The 19406-nt window shown below is 47.5% G+C and overlaps 7 protein-coding genes and 1 non-coding gene across 8 annotated transcripts; 5 read left to right on the forward strand and 3 right to left on the reverse strand.

Moving 5' to 3' along the window:
* Positions 1-3552: 3552 nt before the first annotated feature.
* AO090023000129 (cytochrome P450) lies at positions 3553-5353 on the forward strand (the record flags this gene model as incomplete). Its single annotated transcript, XM_023235436.1, has 5 exons — positions 3553-3639; positions 3711-4486; positions 4566-4917; positions 4974-5143; positions 5197-5353. The coding sequence occupies 5 exons, from the start codon at positions 3553-3555 to the stop codon at positions 5351-5353; spliced, it is 1542 nt and encodes a 513-aa protein (XP_023090457.1).
* A 285-nt stretch (positions 5354-5638) lies between these two features.
* AO090023t00007 lies at positions 5639-5712 on the forward strand. Its single transcript has one exon. It is a non-coding gene; the product is annotated as a tRNA-Ile (tRNA).
* Positions 5713-7046: 1334 nt separating this feature from the next.
* On the forward strand, positions 7047-7723 carry AO090023000130 (uncharacterized protein; the record flags this gene model as incomplete). Its single annotated transcript, XM_023235437.1, has 2 exons — positions 7047-7495; positions 7699-7723. 2 exons carry the CDS (start codon positions 7047-7049, stop codon positions 7721-7723), a joined length of 474 nt encoding a protein of 157 aa, XP_023090458.1.
* A 100-nt stretch (positions 7724-7823) lies between these two features.
* Positions 7824-9377, reverse strand: AO090023000131 (uncharacterized protein; the record flags this gene model as incomplete). The annotated part of the gene is made up of 1 exon (XM_023235438.1): positions 7824-9377. One exon carries the CDS (start codon positions 9375-9377, stop codon positions 7824-7826), a length of 1554 nt encoding a protein of 517 aa, XP_023090459.1.
* A 56-nt stretch (positions 9378-9433) lies between these two features.
* On the reverse strand, positions 9434-10061 carry AO090023000132 (uncharacterized protein; the record flags this gene model as incomplete). The annotated part of the gene is made up of 2 exons (XM_023235439.1): positions 9434-9967; positions 10044-10061. 2 exons carry the CDS (start codon positions 10059-10061, stop codon positions 9434-9436), a joined length of 552 nt encoding a protein of 183 aa, XP_023090460.1.
* A 1432-nt stretch (positions 10062-11493) lies between these two features.
* AO090023000133 (protein transporter TIM23) lies at positions 11494-12138 on the reverse strand (the record flags this gene model as incomplete). The annotated part of the gene is made up of 1 exon (XM_001820661.3): positions 11494-12138. One exon carries the CDS (start codon positions 12136-12138, stop codon positions 11494-11496), a length of 645 nt encoding a protein of 214 aa, XP_001820713.3.
* Positions 12139-12517: 379 nt separating this feature from the next.
* Positions 12518-17987, forward strand: AO090023000134 (THADA/TRM732 family protein; the record flags this gene model as incomplete). Its single annotated transcript, XM_023235440.1, has 9 exons — positions 12518-12672; positions 12725-14719; positions 14773-15009; positions 15049-15283; positions 15340-15650; positions 15711-16231; positions 16286-16426; positions 16479-17104; positions 17160-17987. 9 exons carry the CDS (start codon positions 12518-12520, stop codon positions 17985-17987), a joined length of 5049 nt encoding a protein of 1682 aa, XP_023090461.1.
* Positions 17988-18379: 392 nt separating this feature from the next.
* On the forward strand, positions 18380-19252 carry AO090023000135 (uncharacterized protein; the record flags this gene model as incomplete). Its single annotated transcript, XM_023235441.1, has 2 exons — positions 18380-18899; positions 18924-19252. The coding sequence occupies 2 exons, from the start codon at positions 18380-18382 to the stop codon at positions 19250-19252; spliced, it is 849 nt and encodes a 282-aa protein (XP_023090462.1).
* Between the last annotated feature and the right edge of the window lie 154 nt (positions 19253-19406).

Genomic DNA, 19406 nt, shown 5'->3' on the forward strand with positions numbered 1-19406 from the left:
AGCTGGTGTTGGAAACGTTTCGGGGTCAGTGCCGATGTCCCTGTGTTGCGTTGCATACTAGTGATTCCAGATACGGAAGCCGAATGCAGGTTTGATCCTTCGGCAGCGACACTATCACTTTGTCCTCGCGAATGACAAAAGCCACCACCCCGGTTCATTTCGCAACCGCATTCCATATAAAATTATTTTTTCGGAGGGAGAAAGTTTGCTCAACGATACGACCGCAGGCCTCTCCACGAAGCTTATGATTCCAAATAAGTCAAGAATGGACCCAGGCTATTGATTGGAATGTGAGGACAAAAACGGTAGCTTGCGATCCCATCACAGCACCTGAATCCCACATTATTCTATATCTTGTTAAGCCTTGTCGCGTGACCAGATATGGATCGTCATGCTTGCACCTGAACAAGCTCTAGGGGCCTTACAACTAGTAGATAGACGGAAGAGATGATCAACCAATTATTCCGTGATAGGTACACAGAGGTTACTCCGTACAAATCCGCCATTCGTATGTTTGTACTAGGAATTTTGGGGCGCAAGATGAGCCATGGACCTCGATTAACAGTAATCGTCCAAGTCCGGCCGCTACCTTATAGCTGAAATATCTCGTTGGTCAGATTATTCGGTTCGAGGCACGACCAAATGCCTGAAGTATTTTAGTTGAGTGGCCTAACGCTCAACAGATCTTATACGTACAATACTGAGAAAATCATCAACCAGGGCGACAGCCAATTGATCACATATTGTCTTGGCAAATATGGTCCCAGAATTCAAAAGCCGTCGACGGTATAATGCTGTCAAATGTATAGATTGAAGCGATGATCTCAACCACGTACAATGTACAGAAAATCACCCATACAGCAATGAGGTCTGAATAAGGCATTTTCGTGTAACCAAAAACCCTAATTATAAGGCACCAGTGAGCCATGATTGGTAGATTGCTCCCAACGTTTGGCTTCTTTGTGTTCAGGCGCAGCACCTTACTCAAAGTGGTAATGGGCACAGGGCCCGGCCCGGGCCTCGATGAGCTAGAATAGATGATCGTTGTAATGGATGCGATATAGGCTTCTTTTCTGCAGGGACATGGAGTGAGTAGTTTTCTGGAAGCTGGGCTCCAGCCTTTTTGCTAAAGACTGTCCTAGTAAAATGGCCTCTCGTTTCCCAATTAGTAGTATCGCTACATTCATAACTGTTAACGCATCGTTCGATTAGGGCTAAACTTACGAAATAAGAGATTCCCAATTAGAGCCATTTCAATCTCATAGACTGGATGACTGCGGTATAGTGTAACCAGTCAGATGTAGAATATGGGAGCCAATGCATCGTGTTCCAGTAAGGCTGCACTGGGGAGGATATGATTCATGCCAGCTGCCTCCGCGACAATTTCCGTGCCACCTGCCGAGCGATCTCCCGGCGGGAGGTATCAAAAGATAAATATGGAGAGGATCAGAGGTACTAGAGAAGCAATGCCGTATGTTCATTCCTGCATGGAATGTGTGAGGAGGATTAATTTGCCCATAGGTAATAGGCTCCAAAGCTGGACCAGTTAGTTATTAGCTGTCTAATATCCAGACAAAACCATTAGTGTGGTGATGGGTGGTCAGCGCCATGACCAAGAGCGGGGCTTGCAGCATAATACCTTGTCTTTCCACTGAAGTCTAGCCCATTGTCTATCTCACCATAGACATACCAAGGACGTTGCGATTGGCCGTCAGACCCGGTGGCTACTACCAGAGGTTTATATACGTTACGAAAAGAGGTGTGTAGAGACTATGAATGAAGCTGTTTGTTCGAGATGCACCACTTATGGCAGAGGTTGCTCAATTAGGTCATTTTGTCTTATCGTAACCAGTCGAAGATATCAAGGGGAAAACGCTTGCCTGGAAAGTTGGTGATGTTCTTGTCTGTCTTTTGTGGTGGTCCTCGGGTCGAGATTGTCCGGAGAAATTTGAACTTTGATATCATCTGCATTATAAGTCAATATAACCGCAGACCATGTGCCGGGATTGACCCCTCAGACCTTCTATCTTCCTGGCAGATGTCCACGTCACGATGGGCAGATGGTCAGTTCTAGACACTGAATAAATGGTCTATTTCTTGTGGGCAGGGTCATCTTCACGACGATCATACTCTTTTACCTATACCGAGGCCTTGTAGTATTTTTATGATCAGTTACTCAATCTATCGAGGACATCTTCACCGTCAACCACATTTTTTATCCTTTTATATTGGCCTTGCCATCTCATGGACATTTTCATCCATCATGGGATTAGAATCATTGGTACATTACTTTCTGTTCGAGGTTTCAAACGCCCCTTCGACTAAATGGGTGCTTTGAAAACCATATTCATTGGCATGGACATATCCGAATGAATCAGCCAGAACGGCGCTTCTGAGACAGCATGGCTCAGAGGGTACCCGTGTCAACCCAAAATGGTCAGTGTACTTTATTAGCAATCCTTTCATTGGTAGTCTTCAGCAAGGGTGCATGCTATACCCCCTCACACGATGCAGTAGTGCCGTTGCATTAACGGGCTGGCAGCTAGTTCCCCACTCACCTTGTCGAGACCATGCAGTAATTTCTCCGGAGTTTCTTCAAAGCATTATGGAAATACAATCAGCAGTCAAGTATAGTTAAACCAAACTTAAGTAGATCTGTATTATGCAAGTTCAGTATCTATAAACACTGCTAAAATAAAGGAAGTCAGCAACCCACGGCGAGTGGTACAATTCCGAACTGAACACAACGGTGGCGTGGATATGACCTCAAGCCATGCATCAATTCTGCAAGTTTTGTCTCACTTTGATTATGGAGATTTTATCTACCAAAATTTACCCCTCACCTAGCGCACAATGTGCTGATCAGCTCAGGTTGCCACTGTGCCGAAGTGTCAGTAACACGGAGCGGTGCATTAGTGTCTGCTTAGCTGCATTTTGAGGATAACTTCCGTATCGACGTTCAGTGGCTGGTTAGTATCCCGCAAATATCTCGTGGTGGGTGTCCAATCCTGCATCACGAATGGTCTTCGTAGACCGTGTGTATTTGGTTAGCAATACGAATACATGCAAGCACACAACGATAGTTAAGTCGTCGTATCATTCCTAAATCAAGGTCGATATCCTCTTCATTATAGGATATACCTTGTTTCATTCCTTGGAAGTCTAACCGTCCGGAAATTATCCGTAAGGTAGCAGTTAGTATAGCGATACGTACGGCCTGTCTTCACTTGCATGGGTTACGACATCATACAAGGTCTTCAATATTATGTTATGCAGCCAAGGGTTAGTTTCTTCCCACGCATGGATCTACTATGCCAATCACTACCTTTTCATCCATAGCAGTACTCTTCCAGGAGGGCGAGACCTTATCAGGGCCGCGTGGACCAATTACGGTATTTGGGAGAATGCACAGTCCAGGTTCAGAAGCTTGCCCACAGCCATAGGGTGTGGAAGTATAAGGAAGCAAGCATGTCGCCTTCTAGGGATCCCCTTCAACATCCAAGATCTATTCTTTTGAACAATATACGCAGCAGTTCCATCAACATAGCGACCATGGCCCTTGCAGCTGAGTACTTTTCACACGCCTTAAGCCAACCTTACGGCAGCAGCTTCTGGGTGGCTGTGGCTGCATCCTTGGTGGTACGTCTATTCTACAACGATATATGTCTCTTTTACTTGACTCCAGGGCTACAGAGCTAACAGTTGACAAGTTTATATGTTACATAACATGCGATACTGTCTATAACTTATGCCTTTCTCCATTGTCATCTTTCCCTGGACCTAGACTCTGGGCTGTGTCCAATATTCCTCGTCAGCTAAGCATCTTGGGAGGCCGTAGCCATTTGAAAATGCTGGCCCTTCATCATCGCTACGGCCCTGTTGTGCGAGTTGGTCCCAGTGAGCTCTCGTTCAACAGCCCCCAAGGCTTTCGAGACATTTATGGGTTCCGTCGTGGACAACCACAGTTTCAAAAGGATCCTAAGATGTATGGCTCGCCGTTGACCGGAATTAGTAACAGCATTGGCGGGCATGTCGATAGCGACACTCACTCCAGACACAGGCGATTGCTATCCCATTCCTTCTCCGAGCGGAGTCTACGTGAACAAGAAGGGATAGTCGTATATTACGTCGATCTTTTTATTCAACGACTGAGAGAGAGAACTAGTGTCAATAAGATACATAGAGCAGAAGAGGATCTCAAAAGCTGGTTCAATTTCACCACCTTTGATATTATCGGTGATCTTATGTTCGCAGAGACCTTCGACTGTCTCAAGGACAGTCAACTGCATCCGTGGATCGCTCTCATGTTCAACAACGTGAAGGGTATCGCGTTTCTTGGAGTATTGAACGAATATTCACTGTTTAGGAAAATGCAAGGGGCTCTCTTACCAAAAGCTCTGAAACAGAAAATGCTGGAGAACCATAAGCTTTGTGCCCAAAAAGCAGACCGCCGGCTTCAGAAAGGAGCCTCTCGCCCAGACTTTGTGTCCGCCATCCTGAAACATGGGCTCAGTGATGATAAGGAAGAGTTCATCGAGAACCAGCCCCTCATGAGCAGAGCTGAGATCCATGCAAACTCAATCTTGTAAGCACATGGGTCCATTGCTATTCTTCTTTTTCATGGCAGCTAACACAGACAGTATTACCATCGCAGGGAGCGAGACCACGGCGTCGCTACTATCTGGATGTCTCTTCTATCTGTGTAAACATAAGTATATCATGGACCAACTCAACAAAGAAATCCGGACCACATTCTCTAAGGACGAGGAAATCACGTCGTCTAAATGCTTCAACCTTAGTTACCTCAACGCAGTCCTTAAAGAATCACTCCGTCTGTATCCACCAGTGGCGGCAAGCCTTCTACGACTAGTCCCTAAGGGTGGATGTACAATTGACGGCCACTTCGTTCCAGAAGATGTACATTCGAATTCTATCTAATGCTCCTTGCTCGTTTAAAAACTCACAATGTACAGGTAACCGTTTCCACTCACCATTATGCATCATACCGTGATGCAGCGAACTTCACGTTCCCAGAGCAATTCATTCCCGAGCGATGGCTGGGAACCGACAATAGGTTTGACTCTGACAGAAAAGATGTGGTGCAGCCATTTAGTTTGGGCCCCAGAGACTGCTTGGGAAAAAAGTTCGTTCTCATACTCTGTGTAGTTGTTCTCGATTCACTAACATCTGGCAAAGCTTGGCACACATGGAGATGCGTTTGATATTGTCTAAATTGCTGTTCAATTTCGACATACACCTCACTCCCGAGAGTGAGAATTGGGGTCAGCAGAAGATGTTTATCGTATGGGATAAACCGGCACTGATGGTTAGATTGACTGACAGATTTGCATGATTGTGTCGAGATGATATATATCTTTATCCCAAAGCTTTAGGATGGTACATTATAGGTTTTGAGTAGGCCACGAAATAAAAGATCTATCTTTCATCTATGCTGATAGATACATTCGCATTCAAATCCTACTAAGAATGAAGATTCGAAAAGACTCATGGTGTAGGTGGAGGTATTATTGTTCGATACTATGTAGCAACAGTACCTCGATCAGCTATGCTATTACAAATTATTAAAACAATAACATAGGCTTATAAAGTAAATTATAACAACCGTCCTTCAACCACTGGTCCCATAACTCAGTTGGTTAGAGTGCTGAGCTAATAACTCAGAAGTCGAGAGTTCGAGCCTCCCTGGGACCATTACTTTTTGCACTTCACTTTTTTGCTCCCACTTCTTCTATCAATCCGGCATTCCCAAGAATTCTACAATATCCCATGCTAGAAATTGAATTGTCCCTGCATGGCCATTCGTCTCGTTTCCTTTTTCGTTCCTGATGCTGTATGTTGCTAACTTCCAATCAACGAGGTCTCAATAGTCTTTATCCGCTTCTCCACAAAACCCACACCCACCGACTATCCCACAGTTTACTGTGTACTAAATATATCGTATGGGGTGGCAAGGGACTGCAGGATCTGCTAACTAGTTACATTAAAGAGGTCCATGTGTACTCAAGAATAGCCATCGTCTCTAAGGACCTTATAGTGTATAGCAATAGCAGTGAGTTCAAGTCTAGACCAACAGCATCCACTGGGATTCCGCCCCCAGAAATGTAGAATATACCCATTTAAGACTTTACGACTTTAGCACTCTAGGCACGATCTAGAAGAGAGCCGGTTGAACTATACTGTACCGAACATCAGCATGTCCGATTATTCCGAGAACTCGGCCCGGGATTATGTGAAGTACTTCATGGTTGAACCCCCCAAGGATGTTAGGATACCCATTGAACAATAGGCGCGAAATAAAACCAGGAACTAACCAATAATATTGATTTGGAATTATAGCCATCGTTTAGTAAGCGGCTTTACTGAACCTATAGTAGGCATGAAGCATTTTACTAGTACATAGGGCCGGGGATGTATCGGCATTGCTACCTCGATCTCCGAGCCCACCACTAATCTTCGGAGAAAGACACAGCCCTGTACTATTCTTGCTACCCATCACTGGATATCTTGGGCTCCACATGTCTTACATTGAAATTAGTCTTCCCTGGAGCCGATGAGACCTAGATAACTATAGCAGTATCCTGCTATTCGGTAGCAGGGCCGCGTCAGCCATGGCTATTCTTGTCTAAAGCCAAGAAAAACCAGTGAAGAGCTATGAGTACAATCTGTATGTTCTATTGGTCGCTATGCAATAGTGAACTGGTAGACTGACTCGCTACAAGTAAGTCTGTGCTTAACATACTCTGCCAGCCGACGTGCAATATTGATCCATTGGGGCCCGAAGGACACTAGCTTGAGATACACCTAGATTAGGAACAATCCAGGAACAAAATTCTAGCGGTAGTGGCTTAGAAGCCGGCCCTAAGGGTGCTGAGATCCATGGATTTGTAGTCCTGGGTCCTCAAACCCTTTATAAAGCCCAAAGAGACCCTCTCTAACCCCATTAACATCACAGAAGCAACCCTACACACTCCCTCTACCAGAATATCCATCCATACAAGACTCAATCCTCGCTCTCTAAATTCACAATGTCAGTTACATCAACCGCAACCACCACCGCCGCCTCCGCAACCTCCACCTGCCACCAAAAACTCTACGAGATCCCCGTCAAAGATGCCGCCTGCGCAATGCCGATGCAGGGCAACAACTCTGCAATCATGAGCAGCTGCTGCTCCTCCGCCTCCGTCGTCTCCTACAGCGACTGTGACTACTACTGTCTGGCCCAGGGCCAGAACGTCGGCGATCTGGCCGAATGTCTCCTCAAAGCATCCGAGCCTGGAGAGGTATGGTGCAACACCAACGCCAACGCGACGGCTACCGGTAGCGTTCCTACAACTGGCGCTGGCACTATTGTCGCTACTGCCTCTGCAACTGGCTCGAGTGCGACTGGGACCAAGAGTTCTACTGGTGGGACCTCGACTTCTACTACCAATGCTGCTGGGGCGAAGAAGTCGGTTGGAGTGCTTGCGCTCTTGCTGTTTGGATGTACTGCTGGGGTTTTGGTTTAAATATATCTCTGGGTTGATTTGAGGGGCTCTGGGCCTTGGATAGGGGGTGCGAGTCAGCTCGGCTTGCCTGTGACTCTTTGATCTGATCTCAATTGAAGTCTTTGTGTTTTTAGTATTATCATTCTGTCTATTCTTCGTGACTGTTGTGTTTTACTGTAATATTATTCAATAGAAGAGTATATATCTTGAATCCTTGAATTCTGCTAGGGCATTATATAATTGCTGTTCTATGAATAAGAACCTGAGGTATTATACTGCAAAGCATGCCCCATGCCACAAGGTCCACAGTGACCCCTTTCAGTCAGCACTCCCACGTAGAACAACCTCCCTCATCATCCCATTGAAGCCTTCCCCAATGCGGGCCAGTGGGGCTTCAATTCCAATGGGAGCCCAAACCTGACTTTCGCCATTGATCCCCAAGCGTGCAAGAAACTCCATACTGGTAGACTCTGCACCCGAATCAGAAACTCTGAGCAGGGTTTGATTGCCCTTTCCAATCAAATTCACTTGCGTCCACGTATCCAGTGGAAGACTGTAGTTTAGTGAGTATGGATTACCACCGCTTATTAAAGTCACATTGCTAATCGACCCATTTCCGCTGAGAAGGGTCGAGTCGGGTCCGGTGAAGAGGGTGCCCGGGGTCTGTGAGGCGGGGTTCACCCAGAATGATAGAGTGTAGTCTCTTCCTTTGCTACCTAGTGGGGTGTCCACGTAGCAGCCGTTGGAAAGGACGAGCGTAGAGTTTTGGACGTGGCATCCTCGTATAATTCCATCGTAGCCGTTTCCAGAATGGTCAATGACGGTCTCGGTGTCTTTGTCGAATTTATAATGTAATATGGTATCGGTGTGACTTTTTACTTGGCGATCTAAGTTCTGTCCAGGGATTGCGGCGTGAATCTTGTCAAATATTGCATCATATTCGTCCTCTAGAATGCTCCCGCCCCATTGTTTGTCGGCCAAGGCTGGAAGTGTGTCTCTCCACGAATAATACGTCTCAAGGACTGTAGTGGAGTTTGGACCATAATCATTCCACAGAGCCGCGATGTGACCGAGGACGTGAGGGTCATTTCGAGGAGGATTGTTGGTGGAATTCTTGGTGTCGAAGATGTTGGGAGCATAAGCCCCGCCGGCGGGATTGCCATGGAACACACGGGTCTTGTTCAGCGTGGATGGGTAGCTACCGGACCACTTGCCTACAATGTAGAACGCATCATCCGAATTGAGCACATTATAGCCATTCTGAATGTAGTCGAAGTAAGGATTATCCTCGAAGAACTCCCAATGCTGAATGGAGACATCTGTGGACACATTGGCACCCTGCGATGGGATGAAGGTACCCCAGATTCTCATGCTCTTGCCTGATTCTTTGAAGATATAGTCCTGCATCGTATTAACGAACGATGTATAGTCGGCCACAAGGTCTTTGTCATATTCGTCTGCTCCGATGTGAACGGTTTTGCTGTGGAACCAGGGCAAGAATGTCTTCCAAATGGACTTTATAGTAGGAATGGTGTTTGGGTGAGTAATGTTGAGCATGCTGAGATCGTCCAGGGCCAGCTCAGGGCGCCACTGGGAGATGACCAGCGCATGACCTGGTGCTTCGATTTCGGGGATAATGGTGACACCTCGTCGGGCACACTGCTGTTGGATGTTGTCAAATTGTTCCTTGGTATATGATTCATTGGCGCGTTTATTGAGCCCAGCTAGTGCAGGATCATCCGACCATAGGCGGAATGCTGCATATAGATCCATCGACTGCTGAGCAGAATACTGGTCTACGTTGTTGTAGAGATTATCACTCAGATGCACGTGAAATGCATTCTGTTTGAAAAAGGACAGAAACGCGCACATTTCGATAAGAAATTCAGGTGGGTAGAAATGGCGCCCAGCATCCAACTAAACAGGTCTCAGTTAAAGTATGTAACGACGCGAGGGAGTAGTTCGGCCAGCGAGGCACATACCATGATACCTCTAGTAGTCCACCCAGGCGCATCAACTGCAGACCCCTGCGGAAGAGTGTGACCACTGACGACCGCCGCCTGAATCAATGACCGCGATCCCCACCAAGCACCAAGCGGACTGGCTCCAGCGATTTCCACGCCATCTTCGTTTATTGTCAGCGTGTATGCTTCCGAGGTATTTCTCCCGGCAGCATCATGAAATCCGGTCTCATTGGTGAGCGTGAAGAAGATTGAATTGGGTGCGGCCGTCATACTCGACGTGAGTGGTATATCAATCCCTAACGTGGACTGGAGGTCATTTTGGAAAGTCTCCGCGAATTGTTGCAACGTCGGTGGGATTTGGGTTGCGCCGTCATTATCTACCGCATTGGCATAGCGCGCATCGACCACAATACTGGTGAGTCGAGCCAGCGAATAGGTATCACTCGTCTCAGTGAACGGTATAGTTGGTATAGTGACCAGCCGGCTGTACCCTGCAGTCTGTGAGATGTTGTCATAGTATAGATTCGTGGCTCGTACCTCCTATAGAAAGAGATAGGAAAAGACCTATATTCACAAGTTGACCCCAGAACATGTTGGTGGGGAACACTAATTCGCGTCTAGAGTAGAGAAATCAATAGACAGAAGTTTAGAGACACCTCCATGATTTCTTCGCTATTTAAGGTCCGCATCATAAGTTTGGTAGCATCTAAGCTATGTAACATGGTGCACTATTACTATCAACACTTCGCTTGGATATATCGGCAAAGTAAGGTTACAATCAATCAACAAGAGTCACCCCAAACCTTTTCTAGTGATCTTCGCCTGGAGTGACGTTTCATAGCAGAGGAGAGGCGGGGTTCAGTCTTATCTCTAGTATAAATGGTCGACTTTTACTAGTAGATAATAGAGATAACCGGACTTTGCTGGACTCTGTCTTATTCGTAATCCGGGACATTGTTGTCCGACAGACAACAAATAAACCATGGGTTTCCTTTAGAAATCCGGAGACGGCTGTCATATCGATTTTTCCAGAGTGGAAGCATGTTGATAATACTGGCCTCAAACGCTTATCTCAATGACTGAGGAGCTTGGACTCTGCGACCCCGCACGGCACTAACAAGGGTAATGTTTGATAGATTGAGCTCACTGGTTAATTCATCCAGATCGGGGAAAATCCGACCATATTAATGCAGATCAGCATCAGACTTCCAAGTCCCGCATGGCTTGGAGTTAGTTAGCAATGTCACCCTTATGTAACCTGAGAATCGTGTTTGGTTTCTCCGCTATCAGTACTGTGACAGTGACCACGACTCCAGAATAGGTGTTGATCGAGACATAACAAGTATTGAAAAGCGTGCAATATGCATCGCAACGCCACCGACTGTATTTCCCACAAACGGACATCCAATCGAACGAAAGGCGAAACTTTGATACTTCATGCTGCTTGAACGTCGGAATGGTCACCTGACCACCGGCTGTAAAGCGGCACATGACATCCAAGAACGCCCGTATCTCTCGTCTCTCAATCAAACTGCACCAGAAGGCCAGGAAAGACGTGCAAAGCGGATATTGTCCGTTGCAGTACTAGCATCACAGTCGGAGATTGCCCCGGAAGTGTATGATTCGTTTTGGTATCAAGTCTTTCATTGTGAGCTCCTAAAGAATTAAGATCACCAGACAGGACGAAATAAAACCTGCATTTCGCCATCAAGAACCCATAAACGCAGGGGACCGCTATATGTACAGGAAAGTTTAGACCCATTACCATGCCGGTCCCAACCATGGATAATGCAAATGCTTCGAGCGCCGGAGGGAAGAGATTCGAGGAATAACAAGAAAAATCGTTCTAATACAGCGTGGACCAAAAATAAATTAAATAACAAGACCCTCCCGCTTTGCTGAAACAAACCCTTAATGGACAATCATTTCGGCCAACTGTTGGCGAATGGAGGTCGACTCGGTTCGAGTGCTAGAATACAACGAAACGGAACGAGCGGCATCTACAGGACGGTCTTGCGCACAAGCTATGGTCGAGTTAGCGAAACTTCCAACATTAGGAATGAATGGATTCCACATACAGCCCAGCCTCCTGCAATAGAAGCCACAATACCGCCAGAGATCATCATGGGTTTAAGACCCCTGGTGCTCTTGAAGAGCATACCACTTAGGGCACCCGCAACGACACTGTTGGCAGAGTCATGCTTTCCTCGCACATATCCGATTCCGGAGTTAAAGCCGTTATATACCATAGCCACTACACCGGCGGAGTTTCCGAGGAAAGGACCTCTCCTTGTGATAGCGTTCAGGACACCGTTGAGGCGAATCTTGGGGGGTGCTGTCGCAGGCACCTTCTTCATGCCTTCAGCAAGACCCCATGCTCCTCCAATGGTCAAACCGGCAAGGTACGTTGTTCCGGCTCCATAACACAGGTCATCGGACCATCCACGCGATGGCAAAAGTGATCGCGAGCCAGGTGTTTCATCAAGGGCGGAGTCTTCGAGGGTGATATAATCGAGGGTATCCTGGTTCAGGCCAGCCAAGGGGTGGAGAGAGGTAGGATCAGGAATGGCGACTTCCGAGAGGAACGACGTAGCATCTTGCGCAGTGGAAGGGTCGAATTCGGGGCCCTTGGATTGTTTGCGGCCGCTGAGTGAGTCCCAGAAAGACATTTTGAAAGAGAAACTTTTATTAAAATGAATACAATTAAGAAGGTAATAAAACACGAGAGGAAATGAACAACGGTTGGTATGCCACTCTGGCGCTGCTGGTCTCCGTCGCGAGTCTGGAAATTCGAAGGAACCAGAACAAAAACTTCAACCCCGTGACGGACCGAGTCACGAGTAATCACGGGCAGTTCTCCGGTGTCGGGAAAAGCTTTGGCCGACGCTAACCGCTTTGGGTGGACCCGCCTCGAAAATCCACGAAAAGTGATTCCCCAGCGCGGGGGCGGGCATCTGAATATCAATTCTTTTTTTTTAAAGAGAAAATTAAAATAAAATCCTTGCCGTCGGATTTTCCATTGCTCGGGCTTACGGACCCGGTAACGCAATGGATTCTCAAGCAGGGTCTAGCGTCCCGGGTGACGCCGGGTATCAAAAAATGGAGGCGATATCGCAAGATATACAACTCCTTCCGGAAGCGACCCTCAAAGAAATTAGCAAAGGGTTGTTGGTAAAATTTGTTCTGTCATGTGAAGATATCGAGTAAGACTGTATCATTCGTTTGTGCCTATTATAATCTAACTTATTGAAAAAGCAAAGTGAACCGAGTATGGCAGAGCCTATTGAAGACGTTTTCGACGGCTTCAACATCTAACACCCATACTGTGGCTTCATGCAATGCGTTAAGCGCATTTCTTGACACCGCGCTTACTTCAAAATATGAAGGAACCAGAAAATTGGCTTTTGCCAATGAGACTTGGACTGCTGTATTTGACATCTACATGGCTCGCTATAAAGATTCAAATCCAAAGGGGATGAGGCAAATCCTAGAGTGCCTGGTCAACCTCTTTAACAAAAACCCTCAAGGAACCGACAAAGATGTTATCCGATCCAATATTACTGAGACAACCATCCCTAGCATTATCCTGGGCGAGCCTCGTTCACGACTCAAGGCGTCTTTTGTCTCTTTGGAGACTCTACTACGGAAGAGCGCAATCTCTCCCATTGAGTTTATCTCAATGGTAGAGAGATGGCTTCTGGAGAATCGGGAAAGATGGATCTCGCTCCTTCAGGAGGATTGCAAAGCTCTGTCCATAGATATCACTCGCCTCCTGGGAAGTGCCCCAAGCTCCGAGTCGAAACAAATTGTGGCAGAGATCCTTCTTTTCAGATTATTAACCCAAGCAAAAACAGCAGAGCTTGCTGCATCATCAGGGGATTTAATGGCTGCATTCTTCCTAAAAGTGAAAAGTTCTGGCATGTCTGACCCGTCAACCCAAGAGATTTCTCAGAACTTATCGTCGATTTGGGTGGCCCCAGTTAGGCACCTCGCGCTGCAGAAATTGGGAAATCTAGAGCTGATGTCTAATTACACCCTCCAGCCTTTGTTTAAATTGGACCCTGTTGGCTTTAGAGCGTTTTTGGACGGGCTACACCTGAAAAACTTGCTCGCAGGGGATATGAGTGAAGCACCTTTACCCGAGCTGACGCTTCTTTTTGCATCGTTGCAGATGGCAAAGAAGGTTGGCTTAGTTCACGAGGATAGTAAGTGGAGAAGGTGTTATGAGCTTGTTGGTGTTAATCTTACCATGCTTCTAGACTATATTCCCAAAGCGGGGTCTTCAACCAATGACGCCCAAAATGCGCTCGTTCTCAAGAGTGAAATGATAGGACAGTTTTTATTCCACAGAGAGCATAGTATTAGGATAGCAGCCCTTTCACTTCTGATTACGGCACCTGCGACAACAAAGCCCGTTTCCTCAGCCACAATAAGAGCTATATTGAAAGGCCTGCCGTCTATGCACTCTGAATCTGCAGACCCATATGCCAGAGGAGAGATTCTGAGTCTGATACGCAAACTGATCCCTCGCCTCAAAGGTGGTATCCTGAGTGAGCATGAAAGCTTGGCGGAGGCAAACGTCTCAAATAGCAAAAGGCATCCGCCAAAGTTTGCCCGTGATGATTCTGAAACACAAAAGTGCTTGAAAGAATATCTGGATTTACTGAAAGATGACCTGCGGCCCACAGCCTCTTACCCACGTCATATCATGGCGTTGAAAACGTTGATCCATCTACTTGAGTCCGGCCTCGACGCCCGCTACGCTGGTCATATTGCTGCCAAACAGGTAGGAAATGTAACAAAGTGGCGACTCAACATGGATATATTTGAGCCGAGCTTGCTCAGATTGCTGGTCGACCTTTTACTGGACCCATATGAGGAAGTGCGGGCCACATCCCTTACCTTGCTCAACTTATTTCCTCAAGACGTCTTGTTAAGTGGTTACTTGAGATCTAGAAGCAACGGAAAACATGAAAAGCCGCAGCTCGTGGACGCCTTGAATAGAGCGGAGCAATTAGCAAGTAACACTAGTAGAGCTGACCACGCCGATACTGTCGCTCGCTTGTATCACATCTTCTTTACAGCAGCAGACGACAGTAGCTCGAAGGTGGCGGGTAGCTGGTGGGAAACAAAACAAGGAGTTGTCGATACTCTCCTGAAGAAACTGGAAGAGAAACTTTCTCTTGCAGGTGGTCTCTTTAACTCTTCTATGCGCGATGCGCCCCTACACGGTTACGTCTCTGCTCTCAGGTAATGCTGCATATCGAGTATAACCAACGCGCTGAAGCTGAACTTTTCTTTAGATATATTGTTCTGACTCCTGACTTTCATGTCTTGATCTCGAACGCACAGACAGGTTACGAGGCCTGGCGAGCTGTACATTCGAGGATAGTGGCTGTTTGTGACAAGATTTGGATTGAAGTGAAACCTGTGCTTTGCATTGATTCCCCGGAAGGCCACACCGATGAGCCCATTGACGATCTAAACGTTGGCCCCAAGGATATCCTTTCTTATTCTTGGCGTGCACTACGGGAGTCGAGGTAATCTCCCCTCTCCACACTCATATTCCCTGCTGACAGTTCTAGTCTTCTGCTTTACGCAACACTCGCCAATAGGACGTACGGCCCGACAGGAGAATTAGGTTTGACGAAGAGTGACTTTGAGATGATAGGAGTGGCAAGTTTCACACAGCTGGCCGAGCTTCGCCATAGGGGTGCTTTCTCGACGGTGTCTCAAACATTTGCCACCTGTTGTTTGCGTTGTGGGCAGTCGAGTGATCCTGAGATTGCAAGCCTACCTCATAACTGGTATCAGGTAAGTATTTTAGACGATAGAGTTCGGATGGGTAGAATGCTTATTCGTCGATATAGGAAGCTAGAAAGATTATTTTCGAGACAGCGTCCAAGCTAACGCGTCGTTCCGCTGGGCTTCCTGCACTGGCCACTGGGATTCTTTCATCTAATCCAGGAGGGCAGCTCTTCCAAGAGGTCATCAAAGAGCTTCTCGAGATATCTCATCTCCCAGTACAACAAGATGACGATAACCAGGAGATGGAGTTACCTCAAGTCCATGCTCTGAACTGCCTAAAAGAGATTTTCACCAATACCAAGGTTGCCGCTCATACAGAGCCGTTTATTATGCCCGCTTTGAATCTGTCAGCTGAGCAGCTGGGGTCGCCAGTGTGAGTGATACAACCTATTTTGGCCAAGTTACGAGAATTAGAAAGCTAATGTCTGTTTAGTTGGAACCTGAGAAATTCTGGATTGATGCTCTTCCGAGCTTTACTAACGCGTATGTGTCGCAGGGGTACTGGCCTAGGGTTCGGCGGTAACTCCGGATCTGAACCCGGTGGTAGAATTTCTTTCCAGAAATATCCGGGTCTTATTCAGCTACTATCCGACCTTCTGTCGTCATCTAATGCGAGAAATAACGCGGAACAGGGTGACCATGCGATGGTCACTGAGCGAGTCTTCCCAGCTTTGGAACTCATTGCGGAGAAAGTCCCGAATGTTTATGATACAGACGACGCGATGCTGCTAGAGCTAGTCCGGGAACAGCTCAAGAGTCCAGTGTGGGGCATCAGAGAACACGCAGCTCGTGTTTATGCATCCTTGTTGAATCGCCCTGACATCCTGAAAGATATCCAAACGCTGCTTGATACTGAACGAGATTTGAAGTCACAGGACTATCTTCATGGAAAGGCACTGTCCATCAAATATGCTCTGCGCAGGTTCGGATCTGCGTCGGTCTCGTTCTGGAATGGTAATCAGTAGTTGCGTAACATACAGTGAATCATATTGGCTAACATGGCTACAGAGCATATCCACGAAGTATCTGCAGCCTTACGACAGATCTTTGCCACACTGTTCCCAATCGCCGAATCTCCGTTCGTTGCGAACACTTTGCTGGAGATTCTGGGCGAATCGGTGGAGAAGAGCTTTGAGTCAGGCATGGAAGGTAGATCAAGCCCCCCTTGAAAATTTGCACCTGTGGCTAAACAAAGGTACAGAAAAAATGTTGATGACTATCTGCTACACATACGACTCGTATGGATTCCAAGACATCCTGGAGTATCTTTTTGATTCTTCCAATCCCAACCACAATTCATTGAGCAAAACTCGCGCTTCTTCTATGCTTCGGAGATCTCTTCCGTGGGTTGGAGTATTGCAGATGTTTGTGACCGGTGAATTGGATGAGCTGGCACCATTCGTCAAGACCGTTTCGACGTTCGATCCCAATGCTGGTGTATGGTTGCTTCAGCGGATACAGGATACAATCGGAGCAAAGGACAAATACCGAAAGACGTTGCTGCAACTGTACCCCTCTATCATCCTGGGCGACTACCCCGAAGATGTGAAGGGCTCCGCTATCTCATCCCTGGCATCTATCTTGGAAGACCTACTTGACTTCCACCATGATAACTTCAAGGACGTCGAGCTACCATGGGAGGAATTAGACCAACATATCAATTCCAAGCCGAACGGCGAGGTATGGAATAGAGACCGATCCGACGCCGGGATACGTCTGCAAGGATGTCTTCTGGCAGCCAAGGTCATTTCCAACCAAGCTCAGATCTCTGAGACGGACATTCGCAGATGGGCAACGAAGCTCCGATTCGCCATGGAAGAAGAGACAGTAAGTGGTGTTTTCCATCTATATCTCGTACAAGTTAGATACTAACCAAGGCCAGGAATATACCACTCGAGATGCCGCAGTGACCTCGCTGACAGCGTTTGCACGTGCACTGCGGAGCAAAGGCAAAGCCCCGCTTGTCGACAAGGTGTACTTGGAGATCTACCTTATCTTACATGACATGCTGAGCGATGATGACGAAGATCTGCGTGATATGGCCGCCGGAACTGCCTCCTGGGTCCTGTCATATTCCTCCGTGGCTCCCTCCAAGGCCGTTGCCTTGTCTCCCTTGAACGCTGGCCAGCTCCTTGCTGACTTCATGGTCGATAACTACCCCGAGTCTCAACTCTTGTCCACTAAAGCAATCCACTATATCACCGGACAGGAACCGAAACTCAGCGGCTCTGTCGAACCCACAAAGCTTGCCACGGTAGAAGCACAGCTAGCCGAACTGAGAAAGGAGAGCACAACCTTGTTCGAAGAAGAGCGACAAAACCTCTTCATCGAGGAAATCCGCGAAGTCGATATCTGGTCCCGCAGACTGCTCGGCCTGAGAGAAGCTGCCTTTAACGAGCGTATAGTCAAGGAGACCTCGAAATGGGTTTCCGACGGCCTATCTTATGTTGCTGATATTATGGCCAACGAGTCCGGAATGGACGGACTGGTCGGCTGGGCCTCGAAGCCAGAAACATTCACCCTGGGCGTGAGACTGATCAGCCTCGCGGCTGTGCTGGTGTCAGAGGAGTTTGCAGCTCCTGGGTATCTATTTGAAGACAGAAATTCTCTCAGGGAGAAGCTGCAGAGACTACTTGACAATGGGGAAAAGTCATTGCTGCATGAGAACTGGGTTGCGAGAATTCAGGATGCATTGGGTATTGAGGGTTAGGATAGATAAAAGTTAGACATGTTTAATACCAATTCTTTGTTTCTTTTACGTGACTTCCTCTGTTTCGTTGAAATTGATCCAAAACATGAGAATCTGCACGTTCATTCACAGGAAGGAGGTCGCCGAGCACAACGATGTGATTTTCATCACAACAACCGTATTTCCAAATCCAGTATGCCACCCCCAACTGGAGAGTCACTCCAACTCTTCATATCCACCGACATCTCTCCCTAAGGAACAATCACCCTGACACAGCACAAGCACATACCAAGTAAGTCCAACACCCCATTTCAGCCACATGCATACCAATGTAACCAACCAAACAACCAAAAAAAGAACCACCAAAGAAACCCACACTAACAACCCCAGAACCCCCCACCAGAACCAAAAAGATGAACAACAACATCATAATAGCCATAATAGTGCTAATCCTCCTCGGCATAACGGGCCTCGTATATCTCTACTCGATCCGCTGGCGATCCCAAGCAAAAGCCCAACTTTTCGTTGCGCGGGCGAAAGCTCGGAAGAGACGGATTTCGGAATCTCAAGCCCAGCTCCAGCCTCAAGCTACCACCCCGATTCAAGTCACTGTTGTGCGTGGTCCGTCTCGTGCTCCTTCACGGCGCCCTTCGCCGCGACCTTCTGCGTCTCAGCGTCCACCTCCACCGCCACCTACACGAGCGGCTTCGACGACGTCGAGACAGGGGCAGAGGGGGAGGGGTAGACAGAATGAACGACAGGATAATCGGCGGGGGTCTGGTTCGGGGCCATCGAGGAATCAGTCCCGGGTGTCGAAGAATAAGAGTAAGAAACAGAAGGGGCAACAACAGACTGGGCAGATTGTGAACGGTGGTAATGCGGTGGGTTCTGGAGGTGGAGATCAGCCGGCACAGCAAGAGTGCTCTAATCAAGGTATGGATAATGAATGGGGTGTAGGTCTGGCTGAGCAGGATAATGCGCAATACACGGGGCCGCAGGATGAACCATCGCAGCCTGGACCAATTGATGACGAGTGGAGAGCTAGTAGTGAGGCTGTGGCGGGGAGTTCTGGAGGACCTACGTCTCCTAATGATGATTGGCCTAACACGGGGGATAATGAAGGACCACAGGAGGCGACGCAGAGTGAATGGAAAGCTAATGATGCGATGGAGCAGAGGGATAATGGAGGACAACAGGAGGCGTCGCAGGGTACATGGCACCCTAACGATGCGATGGAACAGAGGCCTGGGCAGCAGGAAATGGATCTAGGGAATCAAAGCTGGTGATTGACTGTTGTATCTGTATTGTTTGTACAGGTCGCTATTGAGGCAATGTACGTTTCAAGGGATAGACCGGTGTTGATTGTCTGATGATGGAGGGAATGCTGCGAGGGTAATGTACGAAATATGGCAAATGCCCCTACTGAATACTGTATGATGT

The sequence above is a fragment of the Aspergillus oryzae genome, chromosome 3, assembly GCF_000184455.2.
Source record: "Aspergillus oryzae RIB40 DNA, chromosome 3".
Lineage (NCBI taxonomy): Eukaryota > Fungi > Ascomycota > Eurotiomycetes > Eurotiales > Aspergillaceae > Aspergillus > Aspergillus oryzae.